This window comes from Hylobates moloch, unplaced genomic scaffold (genome assembly GCF_009828535.3).
Source record: "Hylobates moloch isolate HMO894 unplaced genomic scaffold, HMol_V3 SCAFFOLD_112, whole genome shotgun sequence".
NCBI lineage: Eukaryota > Metazoa > Chordata > Mammalia > Primates > Hylobatidae > Hylobates > Hylobates moloch.
In genome coordinates, this window is record NW_026652387.1 from 31,855 (window position 1) to 45,684 (window position 13,830).

Sequence of the window (13,830 nt, forward strand, 5' to 3'; positions counted from 1 at the left end):
CTTTCCTTGCTTCTAAGAACAGTTTACTCCTTGGAGTCTGCCATTGAGGTTCAGACCCTTAGAGTGCGTTTAATTCCTTCCTCTTCTTCACCCATCACCAAACAAGCATTATGTTTTACTGATTTATTTTGCAGAGTATCTCTAAGCCCTTTGGTTACTATCTTTAGTGTCTTAACCTTGGTTTGTGTCATGGTGACTACACGATGATAGTACTCAGAACTCTCGCCTTATTTTATGTTTTTCATTGTCAATACAACTCATGGAGCTCTTTACAAGTGTGCTTGGAAATGTAAAGAATGAGAGAGTCTTGCCCCCGGAGAATTTACATTCCAGCAAAAATTGTGTGTGTGTGTGTGTGTGTATGTATATGTGTAACATGTTACACATATTTACATACATATATACATATATATGAATGTCTATATAAATATGTGTGTATATATATATGCATATATACACATATACAAATTTATTGAGCACCTCCCATGCATCAGACATCGTATATATATATATAATTTTGTGTGTGTGTGTGTGTGTGTGTGTATAAAGCATGCCTGATGCATGAGAGACAATAAATAATGTATATATTTGTGTGTATGTGTGTGTATATATGTTAATGTATGTATCTATGTATATATGTAAAGGAAATATTTCTCCTTTAAAAAAATTCGGGGGAAGTGACCGTGTTTGAGGGTATGAAAGGACACACGTGCAGACACCCAGTGTTCAGGGTGTTGTGCAAAGCTGTCTTGCTGATATGCAGCCAACCAGGGGTGTGGAATTTTAGATCTGCTATCTTTAGGTCAGTGATTCCTGCCAGTGACCTGTTTATTCTGATGCACCAAAAGACATGCTGGGGAACTTCATGGCTGTCTTTTTTGTATGAATCTCAAAATCTGGCAATGGCTTTCAGATCACTGCCCATGAAAATGCCCAGAAATTATCCCTAAGTGCTATAGGAAACAAAAGAGAAATCAGATTTATGAATAAAACATAAAACTGGGTATTTTGTTCTTAACTACATTTAAAATATAAGTAGACAGATCAGAAATGAGAGTGGAGTGGAGGTGAGAGAAGCATGCTGTGAAAATAAACGTCTCTTAATGCCTTCCTGTATTAGTCCATTTTCACACTGCCATAAAGATTACTACCTGAGACGGCGTAATTTATAAACAAAAGAGGTTTAATTGACTCACAATTCCACATGGCTGGGGAAGCCTCAGGAAACTTACAATGATGGCGAAGGTGAAGGAGAAGTGGGCACCTTCTTCACAAGACAAGAGAGAGAAAGCACACTGGGGAAACTGCCACTTTAAAAATCATCACATCTCATGAGAACTCCCTCACTATCATGAGAACAGCATCGGGGAAACTGCCCCCATGATCCAGTCACATCCCACCAGGCAACAGGTTGGGAACCACAACTCCAGATGAGATTTGGGTGGGAACACAAAGCCAAACCATATCACTTCCCCTTCCCTGACACTGTCAATCAACTTTTATGTAAAAGACATTGGATATTTACTAATTTGCATTTTGGAGACATGTAATAGTATTTAGGGAAGCTATCTAATGAAGTATTTCCTTTCTCCTTCCTCATCCATCCAAAATTCCTGAGATAAATGTTACAGGAAGCATCCAACATACCAAATAGACGAGAGAAAAAGTAAGAAATAGTTTTAAAACATCAAGGCAAGCTTTCAACTGTTTACATGATACCCACCTATCCTTTAAGGCTCAGCAAAAGTCACTTTTCTGTGGCTTTTACCAGCACTCTTGAGTAACACTAATGGCCCCCTTCATTAGTTCTCCAATAGCACTTCACCCATACCTCTGTTGCAGCATTTATCACTTTAGCTTGTAGTTGAATTCTGTCTGCAGAGCCAGACAATGGGCCCATTGATTGTAGGGGTGGAAGAGGAAAAAATGACTTACCTGATGAGATGAGGCACACACTGGATGTTGGTTGTTTTAGAGGTAAAAGGGGATGCCACAGATGCTTCCTGCTCTGACAGTGAAATGCCTGCATGAGCCACTTTCAAAGCCTGGAATGATAAGCCCATGTCTCACCCATGACTTTTCAGGTTAGGCTTTACCTCTTAAAACACCAAGAGGCTGTTCTTCACATCATAAAGGTAGAACACTGTAGTCTTTCATCTTTGGGTCTCTGTTTATGCTGTCCCTCCACCTGGAGTGCCCTCTCTCCCCTGATCCACAAAGTCACTAACTAAACAATGATCCAGAAGTAGAAAAGTGGTGTGTGTACATGCATGTGTGTGTGCATGTGGGCGTGTGCATACAAGGGCCCTGCCTGTGGGGAGTATAGATGTGAAAAGGAGATGGAAGCCCTCATTCAAAAAGTCAATTAAAAAGATGACAGAATTTGGATGGACATTGGTTGGGGACCTTCACCATTTCAGTTCTGGTACCTGGTGGGAATCTTCATGAACAGAGGTGAAAGAATTCCTAGGCCAATCCTTTAAGAATTGTGTGGGCATAAAATGAACTTTTATATATCTGTAGTTCCATAGAACTACAGGGTACCTGGCACCATGAGCCGTACATACTAGATTCAGGTTTAATAAATATTAGGACATTTTCTTCTTCCTCTTTGATCTCTATTTCGTATCTCTATTATATACTTTAGGACCATCTACTTTATGTTAGGGTTAGTTTTATTCATGATTCTTTCTTCATCAGACAATGAACTCTTTAGGAGGCAGAGACTATGTCCCTTTTAGCATTTGATTTTTTGTTTTATTCTAAACTCCACATAATTAATGTGAGAGGATACGCATTCTAGATTTGAAAGAACAGACTGAAAATTAGCTTTTTCTCATGAAACATAAAGCAAAAAACATCTTAATAAATCTCTAGCTATAAACATAGTTTTCAGAAATTTGGAAATAATATTTAAGAGAGAAATAAAACAAATACCAAGATCTTAAATCTCTAAGAAGCTTTGGAAATACAAAGAAATCTTCTTCACTTCTTGTCCCATAAATCAGCTACTGAAATATTTCCTTAAGTACATAATATTGAAGGTAGACTATTTGTTTCCTTCCTGTCTTTAAAACTCAGAATATAAAACATTCACTGCCCTACTGCATATGAAAAATAATTTGCTGAGAATCATTTTATTTAGCTTTTTCTATAGCATAAAATAACGAAATAGTTTGGTCTAGGATTTTACTGAGTGAAAGAGTTCTGGATGAAGCAAACTTAAAAACTAACCAGAGAATGAAAGTTTGGCAGGAATAAATATAATTTACATATAATTCAAAACTTTAATCATCAGTTTCAAACTGTTTCATTGAGTCTTTATCAGTTGTGTGACCTTGGGAGGGGGGAAGAAATCACCTCCTGAGAAATCATTTCATTACTGATAACAAGAAAGATTTAAAGCAGATAGACTTGTAAAGTTCCATCTTTGGAACCTGAAATATGGGAGTCTAAGTGGCCTTCCTTTGTGTTTATTATTCTAGGAGTTTCCAGAAAGCATCAGAGGTGTCTCATCTCCCTTTACTCCCCTCTACTTCCAACCTACACACAGGTACAGGTGGATATAAACAGCAAAATAATCAAATGGTTGCTGGTGGAAAGATGAAGAGACAAACTCCAGGAGAGCCTGAGGTCCTCCAGAGGGATATTAGTGAGCGGCTTACCTGAGCAAAAGCCATTTCTACTCACCCCACAATCATTAGCTCCATCTCCACACATGCCCACATAGTAACTGCGGGAGACAGGAGAAGAAGGATTAATAGGTAAGAAAAGTGAACAGCTCACTTGAATATTTTCCATCATAACTAAATCACATGTGATTTGTGTGTATGTGTGTGTCCCCTGAACACACCTGGAATCAGGCTGAAGAAAAATGGTTTGGAGAGACATATTCCCAGAGGGAAAAGGCCGTTGCATTATTTAAGTTGTTTCAATCAATCACATTGAAATGGTAGCGATATAACCAAGGACATCGGCAAAACAGTGATTGCATACTTTAAAAGAAGTCCTGCTTGATGATACGTACCAAGGCCAAGCTTAAGAGTATGCAGTTATGAGCAGACCACTTCCCACACAACCTAATGCAGAGATCATAACCCAATCCACCTGCATTTTAGTCACTGACTGTTGCTGAGCATTTACAGTAGAGGTAAAAGGGGATGCCACAGATGCTTCCTGCTCTGACAATGAAATGCCTGCATGAGCCACCTTCAAAGCCTGGAACGATAAGCCCATGTCTCACCCATGACTTTTCAGGTTAGACTTTACCTCTTAAAACACCAAGAGGCTGTTCTTCACATCATAAAGGTATAGCACTGTACTCTTTCATCTTTGGGTCTCTGTTTATGCTGTCCCTCCACCTGGAGTGCCCTCTCTCCCCTGATCCACAAAGTCACTAACAATGACCCAGAGGTAGAAAAGTGGTGTGTGTACATGCATGCAATGTGTACATCAGATACCAGGATGAGAAATTTCAAAAACAGTTTAACAGATATAACTAGAGACGTATATTCATATTTTTGATGCATGTCAGGGTGAAAATAAGATATGTTTTTCCATCCATATCAGTTTGGTGTGCAAGCACAATACAAATAGAAGAGTAAAAGTTAATACAGCTGCCAAAGAAAAGGAGTTTCAGATGTAAGACACTGCCTGCCTTCTGTTGTAAGTTATTGATTACAAGTATTGATAAATGACAATATTCTTAAAGACTTAGCTGCATTTTTCTAAAAACAGAGTTATAAAATCAATAAGGAGAAAAAATAAAGTTTTGTTAGAATTTCGTTATTATTAGTTAATGCATAAGAAAGAACCACTTTTATAGGTCAAAAATAGTTAATTAAATGTGGCCAGGTGCGGTGGCTCACACCTGTAATCCCAGCACTTTGAGAGGCTGAGGCGGGCAGATCTTGAGCTCAGGAGTTCAAGACCAGCCTAGCCAACACAGTGAAACCCCATCTCTACTAAAGATAGAAAAAATTAGCTGGGCGTGGTGGTGCGCTCCTGTAATCCCAGCTACCTGGGAGGCTGAGGCAGGAGGATTGCTTGAACCTTGGAAGCAGAGGCTGCAGTGAGCCGATATTGCACCGTTGCACTCCAGCCTGGGCAACAAAGCGAGACTCTATCTCAAAAAAAAAAAAAAAAAAAAACCAGTCAAATGTAGGCATACCCCTATGGTTCAATCTGATACTGGGTTGTGTAGATGAAAATAATCATGCTATATATGTTCATATCATGACTACCCACAATTGTTGAAAAATGGCTTTTTTCAGGCTTAAAGCCATTCAGGCTTAAAGCACACATTTAGTCTCTACATCACATCAAGAATCTTATCATCTTCTAGTATTCCCTGAATTCAGAAAGAGAATGCAGTCAGCCTTACGCACATTGCCAATGACAAAGGCATGAGGAGGAAGATTGGGATGTTGAGAAGACAGCTCATTCTGAGACAGTGTGTGTCTTCCTGAATTCATTCTTTAAGGGGAATATGGCTTTTCAAAATTAGGCATTTTAGTTGGCAGAATTTCTCAGGCATTTGAAAAAGGTAAAATTACTTTCTTCAGCAATATCATGTAATGATCATGTGAATGAAATAGTCATTTAGTCACTGGTTACTTACCCAGCCTCAGGCATTCTGGAAGTTAATAGGCAGTTTTTAAGACTTCCCTATGATTGCTTGGGTAACAAAATCTAACAGTAGTAGGGTGTCTCCTGATATCACCAACAACTCACCAGCCATCATCTAAAGATTCACTACCCTATGTTCCTTTTCACTTCCTAGACTCTGCAGTCCCAAACTGTTACATTCCCAGCAAGCAATAGGTAGATCTGGTCTCAAGAAGTACCATTTTACTATAATGTAACTTGGTCATCTTTATTTTTGAAGGGGGTAATAAAGGACTTTCTCTTGACTTTCCCTGCTGGGGCCAGATAAAGGGAAAATGCTATTTCACCTCTTGCTAAGAGGACCAGAAATTATTCACATATCTTCTAATGGACCAACCTAAAATAATTCCAGGGTATAACTCACCTACTTCCCCATTTTTCTGATTCTAAGGTGTACAACCTGCCCCACTATTTCTGCTACATCTAAGCACGGGAGGGTTCTCTAAGATATATGCCTTATGGGCCACAGAACAAATGCTCTCTGGAATAGGCAACTTCTAAATGGCCCTCAGTGATCCCCAGCTCCTGGCATCCACGCCCTGTGTAATCCACACCCCTGGAAGTGGGCTGGATCTAGTGACTCGCTCCTAAGGAAGGGAATACAGCAAGGGTGATGAGACTGGTATATAAAAAACAGCAACATCCGTCTTGTTGGCTCTCTCTGTCTCTGGTTCTTCTTGCTTGCTTACTCTTTTAGAAGTCACCTGTCACACTGTGAGCTTCCTTATGAAATGGCCCGTCACAAGGAACTGAGGTTGGCGTCTGTCCACTAGCCAGTGAAAAACTGAGGTTCAGTCCAACCGCTCATGAGGCACTGAGCATTCAACAACATGTGAGTGAGGCTGGTGAGGGATTTTTATCCCCACTCAAGCCAGTGCTTGAGTGGGGAATATACCAATATACCAATAGTGTATAACTGTTCCCTTTTCTCTGCAATCTTGCCAACATTTGTTATTGACTGTAGTCATGGCCAACACCTGGTTACATCTCTGAGAGAGATCCTGAGCCAGAAGACTCAGCTAAGCCACACCTGAATTTTTTTTAATCCCATTTTTTTTAACTTTTATTTTAGGTTTGGAAAACGTGCAGATTTGTTATACAAGGGAACTCATGTTACGGAGGTTTGTTTTACGGATTATTTCATCACCCAGGAATTAAGCCCAGTACCCAGTAGTTATTTTTTCTGCTCCTCTCCCTCCTCCCACCCTCTGCTCAAGTAGACCCCAATATCTGTGTTTTTCTTCTTTGTGTCCATGTGTTCTCATCATTTAGCTTCCACTTATAAGTGAGAACACATAGTATTTGATTTTGTTCCTGCGTTAGTTTGCTAAGGATCATAGCCTCCATTTCCAGCTGTATTCCTGCAGAAGTCATAATCTCATTCTTTTTTATGGCTGCACTGTATTCCATGGTGTGTATGTACCACATTTTCTTTATCCAATCTGTCATTGCTGGGCATTTAGGTTGATTCTATGTCTTTGCTATTGTGAATAGTGCTGCAATGAACAGTCACATGCATGTGTCTTTATGGTAGAATGATTTATATTCCTCTAGGTATATACCCAGCATTGGGATTGCTGGTTCAAATGGTAGTTCTGTTTTAGCTCTTTGAGGAATTGCCATACTGCTTTCTACAATGGCTGAACTAATTTACACTCCCACCAATAGCGTATAAGTGTTCCCTCTGCTCTGCAATCTTGCCAACATTTGTTATTTTTGACTTTTTAATAATAGCCATTCTGACTCACACCTGAATTATTGACCCATAGGTAGCAATAGTTAATGAGCATACTCTTCTTTCATGCCATGACACCTACTTTAATTTCTGAAATTCTTCAATAAGGCTTGATTTCTGCCCAGGAGACATTCTCGCAAAAACTGTTCCATTCACCAGAATCTAAAAAGAAAAAACAACCACTGCAATATGATTGAGAAGAAGAAAACTTTTAAAAATAAAAGAACAGCCCTGAAAAATCATTCCTGGTTACTAATTTAATACAGCATTGGATGGTATGTCATTAGACCAATACCAGGAAGGGAAAGAAGGAGATTTAACACTTTAATATTGAAATTTCACTTAAAGTCCTCCATCACAACTCCATTACTTTTTTCCCAGACCATTTTTCCAAGATGGGGTGACCATTAATCAATAATACTACAGTAACTAAGAAGCAGCAGAGCATACGGAATAAAAATGCTTGAGGAAACACAGTTCTTTCCTGATAGACACCATCTCCAAAATCATAGCATAGACAGAGGAAAGGCTGGAAGCTGAGAAACAAGGCTCTATTCTCAGCTGTGCCAGCTAGCTGTGCACACCTTAGACAAGCAGATTAACCTGAGTCTCAGCTTTCCATGAACTGAACTAAGAGCTTTCTAGAAGCCTTTGGGGTCTAGATTCTGTGGTCTTTGACTGCTAGGATGACAGAATTTTTAAGACACTGCTAACAGATAGTTGCTGCCCTCCCCTTGTGCTCCATTAATCTCCTGCGCGTTGACAGTGCAACCCTGCACAGCACTATTTTAAAACAGGACACACAGAGGACAAGATAACAAATGACTCTGAAAATAAACCATGGGGCCTTTGTTTCCTCTTGCTGTAATTTAAGAATCCAGACAAGAAGGGGAATAGAGCTTAGCCTAACATGAGCTGGTCAGTTTCAGAGACAAGCTGGCCCTCAAAACAAGCAGCGTGTTTGGAACTCTGCCATTCTCCTGGGTGGGGAGGGAAAGAAGGAGGAAGGCTGAACTGGCCACAGGGGTGAGAGAAGGTATCAGAACTCAAACTCTGAATGGGAGGCCGTGGGTCTACCTGGGACCGAGAAGGCATAAAAGGGGCCAGAAAACTTTTTCAGGAGCAGTACTCCTTTGGGGGTGCTTATTCTCTAACTGTGAGGCAACCTCAGTGATCACTGTTTTCAATACTCTCCTCCTCCTTTTGCCTCGCTAATTTGAGGAGCAAAGCAAAACAATTCATTTCTTCAGTACTTACTTTTGGAAGCAAGCTGGTGAAATGCTGAAATATCACGTGGTATGATTTCCCACTCATTGCAAAATGGTAACAGCTTCCTCTTTCCCCATGAGAGGTTGAACTGCTTCCAGTGTGCATGTAGGTTTCCTAAAATCAAAAGGGCATCATTTCTACATTGATTCCTAAGGAGTGTCTCTGCTTTCCTATGCTTTCTTGAAGGAAGAGTTTTCATGTTGCCTAACAGTGTGAAGGTCAGCAACAAAATAATGTGTAATTTGCCTACAGCACTTCTACCCATAGGAAAAAACACTCAAAACATTCTCCCCAAGATTATGTAAACATATGATGCTTGGACAGTATGGTACTCTGAATTCTGTCTTGGGAGATAATATGTGTGATAGTCTACTGAAGAAATCTAACTATTCTTAGGTCCCAATTAGTTATTACAAGAATAGGAAAATTCTTCCCTCCTTCCTTCTCCTCCTTATGCAACCTTATATTTTCTAAGATCTCTTACCATTCACTTATTCCAAAATCACCCTCATTGTCTTCACTGTAAAGTAGGCACTCTTTCTTCAGTGCCTAACTCCTTTTAGGACCCAGCCTCTGACCTTTGTTATGACCCCACCTCAACAGGTAACTCTTTCTATCATGGTTCCCAGATTCTCTTCCATACTGTACATCCCACTGCAGGAGTAATCCTTTTCTGAAACCCTTTCCCTCCTACCTTTCACATGTCAAGGTGTTTCTCTGGCTTGGTTCTAGCCCTACCTGGTTCCCAGCTAGGGAGAAAGCATCTGATGAATGCCTGTGCATTCATTATATCAATAATTAATCATGGTTTTTCATGCAACATTCCTCAGAGAGACTTCCATTTGTGTTTAGGACTCTAAATTCAAATATTGCAGGAGGTGAGAAAATTTTATTCATCAGATGACTTCATCTCAGGGAAAGCATTGTATTTGAAACAAAAAACAATTGCTGTGCTGAATTGGGAGGCAAGATGACACACCCCTCCCTTTCTATCTCCAATTGCAAAATAACCAACAAAAGACATGTTCTAAAGCATCCCTCCTGAGACGAGGGCAGGAATTCCTTTTGCTTGCACTGGGAATGTGGGGAGACGAAGTATGGTGGAGGGACCCAGAGAGGAGGAAGGCCTGAAACTGTGATACAACTTCTCCTGGTGAGGACTAAAATTTCATCAGAGTCATTAAATCATGAATGAGTAGTGTGAGTGGACTGTTAGTTAAAATTCACAAAGGACCTGGGTTACAGCATGCAGTGAAATTCAGGCAGCCTGCACCGATGTAGAAGCAAGTAGGTTCACAAGGAAATAAGCACCAGAAATCTGTTGAGAGCAGAGGGAGAGCTGTCATCTTTCACAGCCCATGCAATTAGAGGTTGAGGCAAGTTAACCCACCTCCTCCCAGGGTAGGGGCAGGGCCGTTCTGTATAGCTGTGCAGTCTGTGTGCTGCACAAAGACTCCTGACTGCACAAAGGCCCACTCTATACTTAATCTGAAAGGCTGGTCAGCCTGGAGGAAGGCAGCATTTTTGTAATTCATCACCTGCAGGGCCATATCTTTGAATTCACACAAAAGCATGGGTGTTACCTTTAGTGATGGAATGTAAGGCCACAGCCCATTGTCGTCATATGAAAAAGCTATTCTGTCACAAGAGCAGAGGGAGCTTGCTATCTAGAGAAGCCCAGCCTCTGTTAGCTTCATGCCATAGGTATAGTACAATCTAAATGCCCATGGATCTGTGTGGAATCAAATAGGCCTAAGTCTGCTTTCCTGCTCTGCAACTCACCAGTTTTTGTATTGGGCAAGCTTACTGCTGTGAGCCTCAGTTTTCTCATCTGTAAAAATTAATGGTTTGCCCAATTGCATAGGGTTATTTTAATGACCAAGTGGAAAATATGAGTGTAAATCAGTAGTTCTCAGCCACGACTGCACACTGGAACCACTGGGAAAAGCACTTGATGCCACCTCCTACCCCAGGGGTTCTGATTTAATTGATGCAGCCTGCACTAGAAGCTTAGAAACTCCCCCAGGTGATTTTCACAGGCAACCAGAGCTGGCGGAAATGCTTTGCAAACTGTCAAACTCTAGACAGATGTGAGGGATTATTACTGAGATGACTCCTGGAGTTGAGAGAAGGCTGAGCAGTGCCAGGACTGTATTCCATCAGTCTAGGCCCAAGGAGGGGCCTTCTAACATTTGCTCACTTTCTTCCCAGGTCCAGTCTCTTGGTTCTCCACCAGCTGCCAGGTCACAGAGGCAGGAACAAATTCTTCCGGTTCATTGGCTTCAACAATGATCACTTGGCTTCCTGGAGGGATCATTTCAGAATTCTTTGCAACAGTAATGGCCGTTTGAAGGTTATCACCTAGAAGACAAACTTTGCTTGCTGTATGTACAAACCTCCCCTCAGCAACAAGAACTGAAGTCTCCCTTTTCCACTCTGCTTGGTGTTCTTTGAGGGCTTTACTGCTTTCTGCCTTATTTTATCTTCCTCTCTGCTGTAGACTGCCCCTAGTGGGCAAACACTGTGTTCCCATCTCCCTCTCCATATTCTGCATCATATCCTGTCCATGTGTATTTCAAAACATGTGTGAATTAATAAAGAAATACTGAAGCATTTATGACTACTCCTCAGAAGACAGACAACTCTTAGTGGAGAATATAGCATGATCTCAGCCTGATAGCATAAAACCATCCACGGGATCTGGAAACCAACTAAGCAAAGAACACACAGGGTCAGGCTGTGCTTGGGTTTGACAATCATACACCACGCCTGGCCCTACTGCCCTAGAGGACCATCAACCAGAGACTTAATCCTCTGTGCAGAGGGATCACTGGGTTTCTTGATGAGAACACACCCATTCTTGCTCATTTACTGTGAGCCCTGAGGCACCGCACAGATCCTGGCTAGGAGGGGTAGTCATTAGACAAAGAGGATGAGATACGGTCCTTACCTCCAAAGCTTCTGGTCCTGTCGGGGCAGCTGCACATGTTTTTAGGTAAGGGACTACAGGGTAACAAATTCGACAACAGAACATTTTTCCCTGTGTCTGACACATGAACTCACTCGGCTCACACATCTTGTTCTTATGCCTAGGATACAATCAACTTGCCAGTCCCCTAGAAACAAATACATACCTGTAATCATCACAGTCCTGATACGGGCCTCACTCAGTTCCTTCAAGGCCAGTTTGGTTTCTTTTTTCAAGCGATTCTCCATGATGAGAAGTCCCAGAAATGTTAACTCTGACTCCGCTTTTTCTCTTTGTATCCAGGAGAAAATCAATATTAAAGTATATCTATATAGGCTCAAAGTTCAATTTATTTCTTCTTTTAAAAATTTCTTTATAAGTTTTATTAATGCAATACAGGCACATTTTAAAAATCAAAATGAACTTAAAAGCTTATAATGAAAACCAATAGTCTGTGTCTCCACACCACCTCACCCCTCTCCTTCCTAGAGGCAACCACTTCTAAATCTGTTTTTTCCAGTTTCCAACTTTATTTTTAAAAACAATGTGCTTATCTTCCAACTCTTCTGTTGGTTTTTAAATATGTTAATCAAATATACTTTATTTTTTAATTTCTCAGAGCTTTGTCTTTTTTGAGCTTGCAATCGTTTCAGTTTATTTGGCATTTATTAAGGGCATTCTGCATACATACAAGACACGATAGTAGTAGTTGAAGACGGTGTCATTCTTCTTAGTCTCCATCTGTCACCTTGAATAATATTTACTGGCATCAGACGGGGCTCTGAACAGTTTTCAGAATTTGAAAGTGATGGCTTATAGTCCAACTGGGTTGCATTAGTTATGTAGGAACGTTCCTCTGAAATGGAATGATTCTTGGGTGGCTTTTTAAAAAGTAAATTTGGGGGCCAAGAACTCTTTTTTGATCTTTGTTCATTTTGCTGTGCACCGTGGTGTTAAGATTACAGGGAGATAGATTTGAACAATATGCATACAGCTGTGAAGCCATTACCATAATCGAGGTAATAAACATATCCATCACCTCAAAGTTTCCTTCTACCCTGTTTTATGTGTGTGTGTGCATGTATGTTAAAATCACTTCTCTAGAATGTATTCATCTTGCATAACTGAAACTTTATACCCATTAACAACAACTTCCTATTTCACCCCTCCCAGCCCTTGGTAATCACCATTCTACTCTCTACTCTCCACTTCTATGAATATGTCTATTTCAGATGCTTCAGATAAGTAGGATCACACAGTATTAGGCCTTCTGTGACTGGTTTATTTCACTTAGCATGATGTCTTTCAGTTTCACTCATGTTGTCTCATATGGCAAGATTTTCTCCTTTTCTAAGGCTTAATAATATTCCATTATATGTACATATTACGTTTTTAAAATCCATTCATCCACTGATGAACATTTAGGTTGTTTCCATATCTTGACTATTATAAATAATGCTGCAATGAACATAAAGGTGAAGATACCTTTTTTTGAGATCCCAGTGTCAGTTCTTTTGGATATATACTCAGAAGTGGGATTTTGGATCATTGGATCACACGGTGATCCAATGTTTTAAAAAATTAAAAACATTCTATTTTTAATTTTTTAAAGAACCTCCACATTGTTTTCCATAAAAGCTGTACCATGTTACAAAGGTTCCAATTTCTCTATATCCTTGTCAACACTTGTTTTCTTTTGTTTTTGTTTCAAATAGCCATCCTTACAGGTATGAGGTGGTATTTCATTGTGGTTTTGATTTGCATTTCCCTAATGACTAGTAAAGTTGAGCGCTTTTTCATATATCTGTTGGTCATTTTTACGTCTTTGGAGAAATGTCTATTCAGGGCCTTTGTTCATTTTTAAATTGGATTATTTATTGATTTTTGCTATTGAATTGTGTCCTCTGTACATTTTGGATGTTAATGTCTTCTCAGATATATGGTTTGCAGAGATTTTCTGCCATTTTACAGGTTGCTATTTCACTCTGTTATTTCCTTTGCTGTGCAAAGCTTTTCAGTTTAATATCCACCAGCAAAAGAATGAAATTGGACCCTTATCTTATACCATACGTAAAAATCAACTCAAAATGGATTAAACACTTAAACATAAGACCTGAAACTGTGAAACTACTAGAGGAAAACATAGGGAGAAATCTTCTTGACATTGGTCTTGATAATGATTTCATGGCTA

At 40.0% G+C, this 13,830-nt stretch overlaps 1 protein-coding gene across 2 annotated transcripts in view; it reads right to left on the reverse strand.

Moving 5' to 3' along the window:
• Positions 1 to 28: 28 nt before the first annotated feature.
• ATP13A5 (ATPase 13A5) overlaps positions 29 to 13,830 on the reverse strand; it is a 52,097-nt gene continuing 38,295 nt past the window's right edge. Inside the window, exons 8-14 of one of the 2 annotated variants that reach the window (XM_058434946.1) lie at positions 11,806 to 11,930; positions 10,872 to 11,032; positions 8,660 to 8,785; positions 7,485 to 7,564; positions 3,691 to 3,733; positions 1,936 to 2,045; positions 29 to 1,267 (exon numbers count right to left, since the gene is read on the reverse strand). In XM_058434946.1, the coding sequence (XP_058290929.1) occupies positions 1,117 to 1,267; positions 1,936 to 2,045; positions 3,691 to 3,733; positions 7,485 to 7,564; positions 8,660 to 8,785; positions 10,872 to 11,032; positions 11,806 to 11,930 (796 nt within the window). In that variant the 3' untranslated portion in view covers positions 29 to 1,116. The remainder of the gene's footprint in view (positions 1,268 to 1,935; positions 2,046 to 3,690; positions 3,734 to 7,484; positions 7,565 to 8,659; positions 8,786 to 10,871; positions 11,033 to 11,805; positions 11,931 to 13,830) is intronic. The other variant, XM_058434945.1, reaches the window with a different exon arrangement.